Here is a 17,194-nt window from a genome sequence, read left to right as displayed (position 1 = left end):
AAAAAAAAAAAAAAAAAAAGAAAGAAAAATGCAAAATTTAGCTGGCCATGGTGGTGTGTTCCTGTAGTCCCAGCTACTTGGGAAGCTGAGGTGGGAGGATCACCTGAGCCTGGGAGGTCAAGTCTGCAGTGAGCTGAGATCGCACCACCGCACTCCAGCCTGGGTGACAGAGTGAGATCCTGTCTCCCCGCCACCAAAAAAAAAAAAAGAAAAAATGTGACAATCATGGCCAGATGCAGTGGCTCATGCCTGTAATCCCAACACTTCTGAGAGGCTGAGGTGGGTGGACCACTTGAGCCCAGGAGCTCAGGACCAGCCTGGGCAACATGGCAAGACCCCGCCTCTACAAAAAATACAAAAATTAGCCAGGTATGGTGGCACATGCCTTTAGTCCCAGCTATTCAGGAGGCTAAGGCAGGCAGATAGATTGAGCCCAGGAAGTCGAGGCTGCAGTGAGCTGTGATCACTCCACTGTGCTCCAGCTGGGTGACAGAGCAAGACTGTCTCTATTTAAAAAAAAAAAAAAGGTGACAATCAGCATAAGGAAGGGGGACCATGCTAAGGGGACTCCTAGAAGGTCACCCTATCGGGCAGAGTAGAGTAAGAGCGGGGTAGGGACTCATATAGGAACTGAGCCCATGCCCTGGCATAGCCACTGTGAGACAATGGACATGCCAGACCCTCTCTGGGCCAGGGGCACAAGCCAGAACTTGGGTGTCATCCAGAACTCTGCCCCCTCCTTCATCTCTACCTCTAATTAGGCACCTAATCAATCCTCAAATTGACCTCTGCAAAAGATCTTGACTCTGTCCCCTCCTCACATCTTACCTAGATTATTGCATTAGCCTCCTAGCTGAGCCCCAGCCTCCAGGCTGTTCTCCCAGCCAGAGGGATCATTCTGAAACATGTACATGCTCACCTCACTTCTCTGCTCACTGGAATCCTTATCTCTCAGGGTAAAGTGCAAGCTCCTTGGCTTAGCTCCCAGATCCTTGTGTCTGCCTCCTGCACTGTTCCCGGCTTCTTTCCCAGCCACTCAGCACACACTTCCTGTGCCTGTACTTCCCTGAACGCACTGCGCTGTTTTGTGACCATGTATTCTGTTGGCCTTTCTTCCTTAGAAGGCCCTTCCCTTCTTTTAATTCCTGCCAATCCTTCAGAACTCAACTAAATAGCACTTCTTCCAGGGAGCCCTCTCTGATACCCCGGTTGGACTTAGATGTCCCCGCCTTTAGCCTCCCCACCCACCCTGGGCTTCCTTCTAGCATAGTACTTAGAGTTGCTGGTTTTTCTATCTCTTACACCAAGGTCCCTGGAAAAGAGGAAGTAATCTCAGACAGGGCCTCAGTGAATTTTGTATCTGCAGCAATACCCAGGCACCCAGCACCATGCTTGAAAGACCACAGGGATTTCTGGATAGAAAAATGAAGGGATCTCCCCAGCAAACAGGTCATAGAATTGATCACAAGTTAGAGAACATTTACACATTAAGTATCTATATAGGCTCATCAGTCTATGCAACTGAGCTCAGTTACTAAGGGAACTGTCCTTCTAATTTGACCACATTCTTGCTTTATAAAGTCCTATGCGGTCACAGTGAACTTTCTCAATCCTGAATACCAGTTACCACAAATGATCAGCAACCCCTGGAAGCAGTTTTATGGCCACAGTTTGGAGCAGAGTGGGGGTGGTGAGTGGGGGAGAGCAGCCAGTGGTCCCTGGGCTCCAGGATTTACAAGCTCTGGTCAAGGGATGATGGAGGCTGCACTGTGAAAGGGTCTGGTGAGTCAGCCAATTTCAGCAATCCTCCAAACACTTCTAGTTCTTTGTTATCGAAAAGTTCAGTCTTGTGAAAGGTGTTTGGTTTCAAGTTTCCTGTCACTGGTCTACCTATTTAGAAAGCGTTACCCCCACTACCTAAAACCAATAAGGTGCCTGAAGTCTGATTTAAGGAGCTTCTTGCAGTCAGCTCCTGTGTGCAGAAAACCTGTTATGAGAAATGAAACTGAGAAGGTGGACATTTCTGTAGCATCGTCTCTTTCCCAGGAGCTCAGGGTTTTTCATTGTAAGATGAGAAAGGAGGGCTGGTGGGCACTGGGCCCATCCTGGGAAAGACACCAGGAGGGACTAAGCCTCTTCTTCCTAAACTTGATTCTTTTCTCTTTCTCCCCTTACTGACCTTGAGATCAAAGTGAGCAATTTTCTTTGTGTGAAGGTAGTTCACCCCATCCAGGATCTGCTTAATGAAGCTGGTGGCCTCCTCCTCACTCAGTGACTCCTTCTGGGCCAGGAAATCGAAGAGCTCTCCTCCAGACACTCTGTAAAACACCAGCGGGGGGAGGGGAGGCCCAGGCCCAGTCAGCTCTGCGTGTCATGAGGCTGGGCTGATGGGTGCAAGCCCTGATCCTGATCCCCCAGGGACCTCGTATGGCAGAATCCCTCTTGCTTATGTCTGGGGCTTTGTCTGTCTGACCAGTGCCAGGGACTGACTTTGCTTCTATTTGCTTTGTTTTCTTTTGGATCACAAGGGCAGGAATCACTCTGGAGATGTTGTCAGAAGGGCCTCTGCTCCCACTCTAGGCCCTGGTCCCAGTCACCCTGGAGGTTGCCCTCTCCCCACCATATGCCTGAGATGTCAGGGGACAAAAACAAGCAGATTCTTTAGCCGGAATGTTTGTGTTCCTCCAAATTCATATTTTGAAATTCCAACCCCCAAGGTGATGGTATTAGGAGATAGAGCCTTTGGGAAGTAATTAAGTCATGAAGTCAGAGCCCTCACAAATGAGATTAGTGCCCTTATAAAAGAGACCCCAGAGGGCTCACTTTCCCCTTGCACTATGTGAAGTTACAGTCAAAAGACAGCCATCTAATGAGGAAGTGAACCTTCATCTTGATCTTAGACTTCCCAGACTCCAAGACTGTGAGAAATAAATTTATGTTGTTTGTCAGCCACCCAGTTTATGGTTATTGTGTTATACAGCAGCCTGAATGAACTGAGACAGGAAATTGGTACCAAGTATGGAGTGCTACTGTAACAGATACCTAAAAATGTGGAAGTTGCTTTGGAATCAGCTAACAAGTAGAGGCTGGAAGAGGTTTGGGGTGCCAACTAGAAAAACCCTACATTGCCACGAAGGAATGGACTGTAAGGGTGGTTCTGGTGAGGGATCACAAAGAGAGGAGATTCTCAATCTTCTTAGAGAATACCTAAGTGATCATCAACAAAATATTTGTAGAAATACAGATGGAAAGGCCATTCTGATAATGTCTCAGATGCATACGAGGAACTTGTTACTGGTCTGGTCAATGGGGGAAAGGGCATCCTTCTTATAAAGTAGCCGAGAACGTGGCTGAATTGTGCATGTGCCCTACTGTTTTGTAGAAGGTAGAACTTGTAAGCAATAAAAATGGAATATTTGGCTGAGGAAATTTCTAAGCAAAGTGTTGAAAGAGTGTCCTGGTTCCTCTTGACTACTTATAGTAAAATGTGAAAAGAAATGATTTAAAGACAAAATTGTTACTCAAAGGGAAGAAAGCTTAAAAGTATGAAAAATTCTCAGCCTCCTCATATTGGAAAAACTAAGAAAACCTGTTTGGGAAAGAACAAAGGTGTGACCAAGCAACCATTTGATAAAAAGATTAATATGATTCTCAGGGAAGCCAGGTGCTATTCATCAAGACAATAGGGGGATTAGTCAGCCATTCTAAATAGAAGCCAGGACCTATTGTTCAAGACAATGGAAGAATGACCCTGAAGTCATTTCAGAGATCATGGGGGTGAAAAGAGGGGTGTCCCTCCCATCACAGGTTCATAGTGCCAGAGCCTAGAGGCAGAATGATATCAAAGGAGGGGCCTCTACTGCCCAGTGCTGCCTCACATTGTGGACTTTGCTCTCCGAACTCTGTTGCCACACTCCTCAGACATACCAGGTGTGGCTCCTGGAGGGCAATAGTGTGGCATACTCTGTGCCAAGCAAAGCTGGTGGATGTGTGGCTGCCTTCACCTGGATTTCAAAAGATGCCTTAAGGGAGCTGGTGGGCCCCTGGGCAGAGGACTGCCTTTCGGGTGGGGGTCAATGTTTGGAGAGCAAAGCCTTATGGGTATGGTTGCCCAAAGTTGCAGGGGCAAGACCTCCATTCCACTCCTGTGGGCCTGGAGGGCAGAGCATTGAGCCAAAGATTATTCTCAATATTTTATACTGGCTTAGAAGCTGTCACTCCTTTATTCTTTCCCATTCCTTCTTCTAGAATGGGAATGTGTATCCTCTGCCTGTCCCACCATCATATTTTGTACACGACATGTTTGATGTCATTGGTTCACAGCTGGAGAGCAACTTGCCTCAGAATGAATCATACCTTGAGTCTCACCCACATCTGATTTAGATATTTAGATGAGACTTTGAACTTTAAACTTTGGAGTTGATGCTGGAATTAAGACTTTTGCAACTATTGAAATGAAAGGAATGTATTTTACATTTGAGAAGGACATTAATTGGGGTGGGGGGGCAGAGACAGAATGCCAGAATCTGAATGAACTAAGACAGATGACAAAGAGGAACAAATGCTGTGACAGAAACTAAATGACCTAGGTTCCATTCCAGCCTTGCCACTGACCTTAGACAACTCATTTCCCTTCTCCAGGCAGGACCTGGTTTCATTACATACAAAAAAAGCAGATTGGGCAAGACAGCCCCCAAAGCCCCCTTTCTTTAATTTTATAAAAGATGGCCCCTTTATGGGGTTCAAGAGAATCTAAGTATGGCCCCTAATGTAAGCAGAAGACCCCATTAATTATATTAATCTCTAAAGACTCTAGAATGCTAATTTTGATGCTTGATACTACTTTTTCACACTCTACATTCTTGCATCCTATAGTTGATGTGACAGAGCAAAAAAAATCTCCCCTGAGATTTAGGATTGCCAGATAAAATAGGTTTTTACTTGCTAACTCTGGCAATCCTACTTGGGCTTTTTTATTCTGTCAACAAAAAGAGTCAAACTCTGTACAATATTTAAAGATGTTTACTCTGAGCCAAATACGAGTGCCCAAGACCCGTGACACAGTCCCAGAAGGTCCTCAGAACATGTGCCCAAGGTAGTTGGGTAACAGCTTGATTTTATACATTTTAGGGGGACAGAAGTTACAGGCTGAGTCAATCAATAAATGTAAGGTGTACATTGGTTCCGTCTGGAAAAGTGGAAAAACTTGAAGGTGAGGATAGGGAGTTGGGAGGGCTTCTAGGTCACAGGTGGATTTTATGATTGGCAATTAGTTATTATCAAAAGAATCAATAGAAAAGAGTGTCTGAGTTAAGACAAGGGTTATGGAGACCAAGGTTTTTATTATGTAGACGAAGTCTCACAGGTGGCTGCCCTTGGAGGCAATAGATGGCAAATGTTTACCATTCACATTCTTAAAAGGTGCTAGACTCTCAGCTAATCTCTTCAGGATCAGAAAAAGACATGGAAAGGAACAGAGATTCTCCAGAGAATATAGATTTTTCCCACAAGAGTCAGCTTTGCAGGGCCACTTCAAAATATGTCAAAAGATTTATTAGGGTAAAATACTTCTATTTATTTCAGGGCCTGCTATTTGTCATGTGATGTTATAGTAGAGTCAGGCTGGAATTTGTTATCTTATTGCTGCAAAGAGTCTGTTTTGTTAGTCTTAAGTTCACTGTTTTTATATTAATGTTGGTCACTTGTGCCTGAATTTCAATGGGCGGAGAGTATAATGAGGCGTGTCCAACCCCTCTTCCCATCACGGCCTGAAAGTTTTTCTGGTTTACTTTGGAATCTCGTTGGCTGAGAGAGGGGTCTATTCAGTTGGGGGGCTTAGAATTTAATTTTTGGTTTACAATCCTCTGACAGAAGCTGGGGTATCCAGCCAGCATGTGCTCCGCTGGGGCTGAAATAAAGCCAAGGGCCCAAAGGGAAAGATCTCAGGAAGGGCTCTAGGCCAAGGGATCCAGGACCTTTGGATCACTTGGAGAACTTGTTTTAAAATGCAGATTTCCAGATCCCACCATAGACTTTAACAAATTAGATTCTCCAGCAGTGAGGCCTTAAAACCTGTATTTTTACTATGACAACATAATAATAGTAATTAATATTCATTGAACACGTACTCTATGTTACATGTCTTATGCACATTATTTCATTTCATCATCACAATATCCTATGATCTAAGGACTATCATTTTTCTATTTCACACTTAAATAAACAAAGGGTCAGAGAGGTTAAGCAACTTGCCCACAGTCCCATAGCTAGTAAATAGAATCAGGATTCAAACCCAGGCAGAACAGCTCTCAAGCACTACAGCATACTGAGTATTGCAGATTATTCTTTTCTTTTTCTTTTCTTTTCTTTTCTTTCTTTCTTTTTTTTTTTTTTTTTGAGACAGTCTCATTCTGTTGCCCAGGCTGGAGTGCAGTGACGTGATCTCAGCTCACTGAAACTTCTGCCTCCCAGGTTCAACTGATTCTCATACCTCAGTCTCCTGAGTAGCTGGGGTTACAGGTGCGTGCGCCACCACGCCCAGCTAGTTTTTGTATTTTTAGTAGAAATGAGGTTTCACCATGTTGGCCAAGTTGGAACTCCTGACTTCAAGCAATCTGTCCACCTCAGCCCTCAAAGTGTTGGGATTACAGGTGTGAGCCATTGCGCCCGGCTCCAGATGATTCTTATATGGCTAAAATGGCTCTGACCCAACTTTGGGGATCATTCCCTGCCCCCTAGTCCATCCTAAATAAAGAGCATCAAAATCTTCTTTTCTCCTTTCTTTAAACATTTCCAGAAGCACACTTGGACCCACTCAGTAATCTTAGCATCATGAAAAATAGAACAACCAGACATAAAATAGTGCAATAGGAAGTACACAGCAACACCTATTATATGCTGTGACTTAAAAAATGGAACCTAAATCTGCTTAAGCCTCTTGTTCAGCACTATCAACAGAACTTTCTGCAATGATGAAAATGTTCTAGATACGTGCTGTCCAATAGAGTAGCCACTAGTCACATGTGGTTACTGAGCACTTGAAATGTGGCTAGTGTAATAGAGGAAATGAATTTGAATTTTGACTTAATTTTAATTGTTCTAATTTAAAAACTGAAGTGGTATAAAATATTTTCCATTAAATACAACTTTATTGTTTCAGTAGAACTGCATTTCACTTTAACCGTTGCATTGCTTTGCATAAGAATTGAAATGTGGGCCAGGCGCGGTGGCTCAAGCCTGTAATCCCAGCACTTTGGGAGGCCAAGACGGGTGGATCACGAGGTCAGGAGATCGAGACCATGCTGGCTAACACGGTGCAATTCACCTATTTCTTTTTGTTTAGTCAGTGTGGCAACTAGGAAATTTAACATTACGTATGTGGTTCACATTACATTTCTATTGGACAGCGCCAATAGGCAGGGTATCTCCTCTAGATCTAACTAGTAGTTACAGGAAATACAGGGAACAGAGGAATGAGGTAAAGAACACCATGAGGAAGGAAAAAATCTAATCCAGACTGTGAGACAGGACAAGTGGCCTAGTTTTCCAACATCTCAATGGCATCAAAAAAGAGGCAAAAAAACAGAAGGGGGAAGGGGGAAGGTGAAAGGGTAAAGAGAGACTGAGATAAGATGGCACAGTTGAGCATATGTACTGTCTGCCATAGCTGCAGCGCCCCTCTGCTCAGGGTGAGCAGAGTGTGGCCTAAGGTGGCTGCGTTGGTGCTGGGGACGCGGCGGGTGCACTCTTTTCTCAGTGTCTTATGGGTGAGGCCATCCTGTGCCCCACTCTGACCCTTGCCCCCAGCTTGGGCAGGTGCTGGAAGCTGGAACACCCTCCCAGCTGCTAGAGTAACCCTGGGTCTGCTCTGCAGGCTGGGGTCAAAGAGCCAAGATGATGGCTCCAATCCTTCAGCAGCAAAGACACAATCTTCACCTTGGGGTGGGACATGTGAGAGTTCTAGGGATCAGCTTTTCTTCCTGTGAAACAGGAGTGAAAAAAAAAATGCTTTCATTACCAGCTTTGGAGGTGAGGGTGGGAGTGAGAGGAATCTCTATGAGATCCTGGATAAAGTCCTTGACATGAACACCATACATGGTGTCATCATCGGGGTGGCAGTGGTGGAAGGGGGCTTGATTTAGAGTTTATCTGAAGTTTGCCACCAGTGCAATGTGCTTTCCCAAACATTCCCTCACTTGAGCTTGATATCCACGTGGAGGGCATCCTCATTCTCAGATGAGAAAACTGAGGTCTCAGCAGAGCAAGGGACTTGCCCAAGATCACATAGCTAGTAAGTGGCAGGACCAGGATTTAGACCCAGATTTTCCCAGCCCCAGTTCACCATATGTCCCTCTCACCACAATCCTTCCACATTACAACGGCTGAGGTGCTGATGCAAAACGGAAAGCCTTGAAGCAGCCCCAGGCACTGGGCAGTCCTCTGACATCCCTGTTCTGCTGCATCCATGCTCTCATCACAGTGGGCTTCACTATCTATCTTTCTCTCTCCCCAGCTAGATTATTTTTGCTTCCACAGCAAGAAAGACATTCAATAGAAGTTTGGTGAATAAAAGAACAAGGAAAGAAATAAAACGTTAAAAATAACATGATGTAGAATATTCTGTGTCATATAGACAGTGAAGCCTTGGTATTTGTGAAAGACCTGTCCAGAGCCCTCTGAAAATTTTCACATCTGCAGTGCCCCCTCTGAAACATAGAACCCAGCTCCACGCTTAGTCTGCCAGCCCCTGCCAGGTTTTGTGGGCCTGTGACCTCGGGCGAATATCTAAATAAATAATAACCCTGCAATTCCTACGTTAAATAAAATGCTGCATCAATGTAAAAGCATCTGAGCGTAGCATTCCCAAAAGCCACTGACATGAAGGCTTGGGTTGAGGGAGGACTTGGGGGGGCGGTAATCAGTCATCTGTTTGAAGGTGGGATCTGGGCAGGAGACCTGGTGAGACATAGTCTCCTTGGGATGAAGAAGGGAACAGCTACTGTGCCCCCTACAATCTCCCCCAGAAACTCAGAAAGGTGGGAGGCTGATAACCTGCCACCGTCTAGGCCCTGGATACCCAGGCTGGGACATTCACATTTATGCTCAGTCACCTCTTTTCGAAGCCTAATCAAGGAGCCTGGGTGTCATTTCTTTAGCCTCTAAGACCTCTGCCCTGGAGCCACCCCCAATCTCCTTCCAAGTTTCTTTCCTCTTACATCCCACATCTCTTTAAGATGAAAAACAAAGCCTAACGACTTGGCCTCGTCTCTTCTCCTAGTGTTCCCGGGATCATCCCCTTCCTGCAGATCTGACCTTTGCCTCCTTCCTCCCTGCAGGGTGGCATGCCTGCTGGAAATGCTTTTCACACTCTTCTGGGAATGTATACATGAATGACCTGCACAGGCAGCGACGGGGGGGAAATGCTGCCAGAGCTGCTGGGCCCAGGAAGCTGGGCTCAATTCGGGAACCTGGGAAGCATCACTGCCACCGTGGAGCACTCTGCCAGGCAGTTCTCTGGTATGCAACCACTGCAGTATTGCTTTCCACAGGCTTGGAATCAAGGAGGTCCCAGAGCAGTCAGGGGCTTGTGATGGGAGGCCAGCCCAACCTTCACAGAGAGACTTACATTTTTCAGGGCTAGTTCCACATGTGACATGAGTTAAGCTACTGAGATTTTTAATATATTCTATACCCCATAGAGAAGTCAACTTACACGGACAATAAAATCCTTCCCAGTCCTGCCTTCAATAGTCATAACCAGAGGTAGCTGCTTCTAGGGAGGTCACAGATGGGATAATAACAGCTGAAAGGGATCAGGGCCAGGCATGTCCTCCTAGTGCTGGCCACTTTAGCAGAGAGCAGGAGGAAGCCCTGCACCAGACAACAGTTGCTGAGAGGGGGAGTGGGATCAGGGTAGACTCATTCATAAAACCTGCAACTGGGCAGCTTTCAACTGAGTAGGTGGATACTAACACTCATTGGGCAAACCCACTAACCTATTAGGAGGCCGAAGACTTCTGACCAGCCTAACAGGAGTCACTAAGTCTAAGCACAAAAGCCCATGAGGCCGGGCGTGGTGGCTCATGCCTGTAATCCCAGCAATTTGGGAGGCCAAAGCGAGTAGATCACTGGAGGCCAGGGGTTCGAGACCAGTCTGGCCAACAGAGTGAAACCCCACCTCAACTAAAAATACAAAAAAAATTAGCCAGGTGGGGGGCACATGCCGGTGGTCCCAGCTACATGGGAGGCTAAGGCATCAGGATCACTGGAACCTGGGGGGTGAGATTGCAGTGAGCCGAGATCACGCCACTGCACTCCAGCCTGGGTGACAGAGCAAGACTCCATCTCAAAAAACAAAAACAAACAAACAAAACAAAAGCCCAGGAACTCCTCTCCTGGGAGGTCCTCCCTCTCAGACCCTTGCCATACATGGGTTAGGCAAGTCTTAGAACGCTTGGGTCTTCTCCAATCTCATAAATTCTTAGCAATCCATAGACAGGCACCCTGAGAACAATGAGACAGCTTGGAAGTGAAGGGGGAGACAGAAACAGGACAGAACTTAACAAGCACAGAGGCCCAAGCAAGTCATGGGAGCACCAGCGGGACAACTGATGTTACGGATGGTGCACCTGAGCTCACAAGAAGCTGGCACATAACTGGCTGACCATGAGCCCTGTTGGGAAAAACATGGACATCTCAAGAGCATCTACCTGCCACACCCCTGCCACCGACTCCTAGGCTTCTACAAACAGAAAGAAGCAGGCAATTTCCCCAGCAATTAAAGACACGCCAGTTATAGTAAGAAAGTATCAATTTATAGCTGTAAAGATCAATAAATAATGAAGCACGTTTCAAAACAAATGACCCAGGGCTGGCAGGACTGCAGGCACACAGCAACACCCCTACGCTGGGGTGGTAATGGTTAACCAGGACCATCTTTGAAAAGCAAGGATATTGAGTCCCAAAAATGTCAGCCTTTGGCCTAGTCATCCCATTCCTGGTGATTTTAGCTAAATCCCGGGGACTCTGCTGAAAGGATTAATTAAAAAGAAAAGCGGAAGATCTTGAGAAGAAAGTTGTTTTATCAGTAACATTTGTAATGGTTAAAAGCTAGCAAATAAAAACCATGTGTCCAACAATAAGGATGCTATGGTTTGACTATTTGTGCCCTACAAACTTGCACTGAAATTTAATCCCCAATGTGGCTGTATTAGGCAGTGGGACCTTTGAGACATGATTGGGTCAGGGTGTGGTGGCTCATGCCTGTAATCCCAGCACTTTGGGAGGCCAAGGTGGGCGGATCATCTAGGGTCAGGAGTTCAAGACCAGCTAGGGCAATACGGCAAAATCCCGTCTCCACTAAAAATACAAAAATTGAGCTGGGTGTGGTGGTGGGTGCCTGTAATCCCAGCTACTTGGGAGGCTGAGGCAGGAGAATAGCTTGAACCCAGGAGGCGAAGGCTGTAGTGAGCCAGGATTGTGCCATTGTACTCTAGCCTGGAAGACAGAGCGAGACTCTATCTCAAAAAAAGAGAAGCGATTGGGTTATGAGGACTCTGTCCTTATGAATGGATTAATCCATTCATGCATTAGTGGATTAATAGGTTAATGGATTAATGGGTTATCATGGATGGAACTGGTAGCTCTAGAAGAAGAAGAAGAGAGAACTGAGATATCCCGCTCTGCCCCTCACCATGTGATACACTGGGCTGCCTTGGGGGACTCTGTAGAGAGTCCCCATTAGCAAGAAGGTCCTAATCAAATGTGTCCCCTCAATCTCAGACTCCTCAGCCTCCATAACTGTAAGAAATAAATACCTTTTCCTTATAAATTAACCAGTTTCAGATATTCTATTACAAGCCACAGAAAATGGACTAAGACAAGGGAAATACTGGTGTGCAATTCAGTGAAACATGATTGTCAGTCAAAAGAGAAAAGCCAATTTTTAGAATTATGTTAACTGAGGGAAAAAGTAGAGCAGGAAATTATACAAGTACAATGATTGTATACAAATAGATAAAGATTGAGAGGAACCACAGAAAAACATAAATAGCTGCGTTTGGGTTGTAGGATTATAAATGTAATTTCTTTTCCATTCCGGCTTAGATTTTTTTCCCCCCCCAAAATAGATTTTTAAGAAGTGGCTCGGCCTTTGCAGCAAGGTGCGCTTGTCACTCTCTGCTGGGAATCAGGATGCTGACTGCTGACCCTCAGCTTCTCTCTGGGTCAGGCAGGGCAGGCATCCAGTAATCCAACCAGCTGGGAGGTCCATGGGAAAAACATGGAGGACACTGGGAGCTAGCGAAGGGAAAAGCACAGGCAATTCTATACATTTAAACACTGAGATGGATAATTTAAGAATCAAATGCGAGAGTATGCAAATGCCCATCTGCTACTTAAATCTATATCCTGCCCATACCAGAGCATAGTTCTCAAATTAGAATGATCTCAAATGTCAGGTGGTCCACCCAGTCTGCGGGCAGGTTAAGGATGGCTGCCTGCTTTACAGATGAGATCTAAAGCTCAGGGAATTGAGGTGACTTGCCCAAGGGCACAAAATCAGGGATTCCTGAGAGATTCTATCACTCCCGCTACCAGGAAGGTGCATACGTGCTTATGAGCCTCAGAACATTCTTTTTTTTTTTTCCAAGATGGAGTCCTGCTGTGTCACCCAGGCTGGAGTGCAGTGATGCAATCTCGGCTCACTGCAACCTCCGCCTCCTGGGTTCAAGCAATTCTCCTGCCTCAGCCTCCCAAGTAGCTGAGACTACAGACACCTGCCACCATGCCTGGCTAATTTTTGTATTTTCAGTAGAGACGGGGTTTCACCCTGTTAGCCAGGTTGGTCTAAAACTCTGACCTCATGATCTGCCTGCCTTGCCTCCCAAAGTGCTAGGATTACAGGTGTGAGCCACGGCACCAGGCCAGAACATTCTTTACACAGGCCTTGCTGCTTGTCTGGACACAGCCACTGTAACTTGTGCCACAACCCAACTTAAACTCTATTGTGTGTCAGAGCCCCACCTGCCCAGGAGGATACCAGGGAGGCCAACTAACCCCTAGAGTCTTGGGCTCATCTATCCAAATTCCATCATACACTGTGAGGTCTTCCTCTGCTAAACCAGCATAAGGCCAACCCGCCTCACACTCATAGCTGTCTGAACAAGCCGTGTGGACTAAAGTCCGGGTTCTGCCACTTTCCGGCTATAGGATCTTGTAAGTGAGCCGGCCTGCCAGTGTTCTTGTCTGTAAAATGGGAATAATAAGAGTGTCTGTGTGACAGCATCGTTATGAGGATTAAACAAGGTACAGAAGTACTTGGCTTTCACAATGAATACAAAATAATCTGTCTGCATTAGTAAGACATTTCCCTCATCACAGTCTTTAAAGATTGAACAAGACGACAGATACAAAGCGCCTAGCAAATTCTTGGCTTACAGTAGGACTCTCTAAATAATAGCTATTATTATAACAATAAAGGTGTCAATCACAGCACAAATGCAGTGGACTTTCCCCCGGAAAGGGCTGGAGAAAGGCTTCACAGACTCGGAGATGTTTGTACTTCCCCTCTTCATAATACACATCCCTCCCTGACAGCCTCCCCTGGCCCCACCCCACACTCCATCCCCCTCACCCTCCCACATGCTTCTCCAGCCGGGAAAAGACCCCAGTGCAGTCATTTCTTTCCTTTGATCTCCAGGATCCAGTGAAAGCCAGACTTAGGCCATCGCCCTCTGCCCCTGCTACTCAGCAAACCTGCCCCTCCTTTGGCTCAGTTTCAGGAGGAGGATGGGGGTAACTGAGGCAGAGGGGATCTGCCCACCACTGACTTCACCTCCTCTGGGCTGAGCTTAGGCCTGGTTGCTGCTGCACCTGGGGCCTCTGACTGGAGCTTCCACTGCCCTGCCTGCCCTTGCTGCCCCCTAACCCTGTGGGTCCTGGGGACCCCACTCACAGCTCAAGGATGAGCACCACGTCGGTGCGGTTCTCGTAGACGTCGTGCAGCGTGATGACGTTGCGGTGCAGCACCTGCCGCAGGATGCTCACCTCCCGCTCGATCTCCTCCCGGCTCACACCGCGCCGGCTCGCCCGGCTCTGCCGCTTCTTGATGAACTTGGCTGCATACTCAAGCCCCGTGCTCTTCTCCCGGCACTTCTTCACGATGGCAAACTGGCCACTGTGGGGACACAGACCCACAAGATGAGGTCGTCACTGTGGTCACTGGGGAAGTGATCCCACTGTCAGCTACCAGGTCACACAAATTCAGAGTGATTCTGACAGGACAGGACAAATCACGCCACCAGTCTGCATCCCCACCTGGATGACAACCTGTGGCTGAGATGCGGCAGGGACTGGGCTTCCCTTCTGTCCATTTCTTCTATGAGGAATGAATGTTAGTATTGTCAGTCCCAGTGTACAGAGGTGAACATTGAGGCCCAGAAAGGTTATTGATCAGGTGACACAGTCTTGTCATTGCAAAGTCTCAGCTAGCACCCAAGTCTAGGATCCACCAGATGAAATCACAATGTCCATAAGCAGACTGGGCTGATGGGGATCCAGGTTTGGGTGGAGTTTGGAGAGGAGGCAACCTAACAAGGTTAATCATTATAGTGGGGGAGCATCACAGTCAGAGGACTTGGTATAAACAGAGAGTTATACAATCAGGAAACTGAGGCATAAGGATAGGTCATGTGACTCACCTGAGGTCATCGCAGAGTTAATGGCAAAGCCAAGTCTCAAAGTCAGATACCCAACCAGCTGTCCACAAAGCCTCTGAGATAGTTTAGAGCAGTCTAGACCACTATTAGTCCCCTTCAGGCACTAGCACCCAGGGCTGGGCTCAGAAACCCCTCACTCCAGGGACAGAGACAGCAACCATGATATGGAGTCCATGGCAGAGCAGCAGGCAGCCCTGAGCCAGCTTCCCTGAGTGCTCCAGGGGTCCTCCCCACAGGGAAGGGCACCAACCACCTGCTTCTGCACCTCAGTTCAGTGACCAGCAGGAGCTGATCTAAGTACTCAGAGACTTCCCAGTGGCCATTTTCTCAGGGGTCCTCCCATCCCCTCACTGCCATTTGCCATCATTGTCCCACGTTTTCTTGCCACTCAAAATACCCACTGCTTAGGTAACTGAGAAAGTTTTCTGGTTCAGCTTAATGGTTTAATAAGTGGCCAGCAGACTCCAGACTTACGAGGTACGCTCTTAGTGGCTCTGGGGTAAAAGTTACATACAAGGAAATGCTTGGGATATTTGCTCCAACCGCAGAAAATAGCAAAATAGCACTGTATTTGGACCACTCCATCATTAGCATCATCCTCAGTGAGACAGTCTTCAAAATACCCGGAGTGGCAATAACAACAACAAAGTCAAGATGAGCAAGCAACAAATAGATAGACCAACACTTACACAGCATTCTATGGCAGCCACTTCAGAGATGTTCCCAAACACAAACTCATGCATCTCTCCATCCCCTCAACCTCCATTCACTCAACACTGTCTGGGCATCCACTCTGTGCCAGGATCTGTGCTGGGCACTACTGGGCAGGGACCAAAGGTACAGACAACAGGTACAGATGGAGCTCTGGGGAGAGAGAAGACCCTGGGGGCTGGACTGGGCAGAGAATGCTTTGTGGAGCCAAATTTATCTTACATCGTCCACTGACTCTAAAGTTTCAGCTATTTCGGTTCCAAATATTGGCTCTGAAATGTCCACACACTAGGGGCTGACGCAGATGGAGTGGAGCCAGGCCTCCCAGAGCCAGAGTGAACACATTCAGTGTGATCTCTAACACATATGGTCTCTTGGAGCCACACTGGGCCTAGAGGACAGCGGGTGCCTTGGTAGGTGCCAACAAACACTTGACCGAACTTCCAGGCCCAGGTGGCTCTGAGTCTCAGTGTCAAGACAGCCACATGCCTCTCCTCTCCCTCTGACACCTCAAGTGGCCGCTGACAGGACCTGGCTTTTGAGAGTCCCTGTGACCTTGTCACAGAATTCCTGAACTCCTACTTGACCGGTGGGGAAAGCAAAGCTTAAGGGTGGTAAGGGATACACTTAGGTTTACAGAGCACACAGGTAGTGGCACAGAGATTGGCTTGGCATCCAAATCCCCCAGCTCCCAGCGCTACACTGTGTTGACAGCCTTAGGACTTGTGAAGGGGCAGAAAAGCTTTTGCAAACTAGAGCTAAACATTTCAGGCCACCTTAACATTGTTTCCCCTTTGTCTTATGAGGGAAACAGAGGCATTTTTTTCCATATCGCATGCCTGAAAAATTCCCCAAACTCTCAAAAAGCAAATGAGTGTTTGCTTTCCTGCCTGAGTTTTCTCTCTGCAAGACAGCTGTGGCAATGAGTGGCGACCGGGGCAGGCCCACTGCACAGGCATCTTCCCCTCCCCAAATGGAGGTATTTTAAGAGTGGGTGACTAAGATGGCGCCGAATACCACACACCACTACTCATCTCACCTGTCTTCACTCAGGCACAGCCTTCTGCTCAACCTGTGGAGGGGAGCCTCAGAGGGAGCCCAGGCTGCTGGCTGGTGTCCCCCACTCCTTGGGCTGTTTCCAGAAGAGTGGAGAACACCCTCCACCAGACCCAGCCCCCAGGCTTCAAGGTCAGACAGGCCTGGCCTCAGGGACTTATGCTTTCACCTGCTCTGAACATAGATTTGCTCATCTGTCAAATAGGAATCAGGATTCGCCGCTAGAAAGTTGTGAAGACTGGAAATATTTGTAATGTTGGCCCATGGTATTCATAAGTGGTTCACATGAATGCTGAGCAAGAGACACCCAGAGACGTAAGTCACTGATTCAAATGGTCTGGAATGTGAAACCAGGGAATTGGTTTAATTTTATTTATTTTTAGAGATGGGGTCTGGCTCTGCTGCCCAGGCTGGAGTGCAGTGGTGTGATCATAACTCACTGCAGCTTCAAATTCCTGGACTCAAGCAATCCTCCCAACCTTAGCCACCCTAGTAGCTGGGACCGCAGGTACATGCCACACCACCCAGCTTCAGTTTAATTTTAAAAGCACCACCCTATCTCTCCCCCACTCCCCACCCCCAATGATTCCCACGCACAGCCAGATGTGAAAATATCTCTATTCCAAGCACTTAGCCAACTCCTTTAATCCTAGAGCAGTAGTTCTCAACCCAGGCCACACATTGATATTGCCTGGAGAATTTTAAAATTC

At 47.1% G+C, this 17,194-nt stretch overlaps 1 protein-coding gene across 1 annotated transcript in view; it reads right to left on the bottom strand.

The window, feature by feature from the left end:
- Positions 1–17,194, bottom strand: part of DAPK2 (death-associated protein kinase 2) — a 161,951-nt gene that overhangs the window by 48,242 nt on the left and 96,515 nt on the right. The window contains exons 5-6 of the mRNA XM_011940428.1: positions 13,955–14,176; positions 2,180–2,318 (exon numbers count right to left, since the gene is read on the bottom strand). Coding sequence (XP_011795818.1) covers positions 2,180–2,318; positions 13,955–14,176 — 361 coding nt within the window. The remainder of the gene's footprint in view (positions 1–2,179; positions 2,319–13,954; positions 14,177–17,194) is intronic.

Source organism: Colobus angolensis, unplaced genomic scaffold, assembly GCF_000951035.1.
Source record: "Colobus angolensis palliatus isolate OR3802 unplaced genomic scaffold, Cang.pa_1.0 Scaffold19, whole genome shotgun sequence".
NCBI lineage: Eukaryota > Metazoa > Chordata > Mammalia > Primates > Cercopithecidae > Colobus > Colobus angolensis.
The sequence above is the reverse complement of the archived record's forward strand: the minus strand, read 5'-3'. Positions and strand labels throughout refer to the sequence as shown.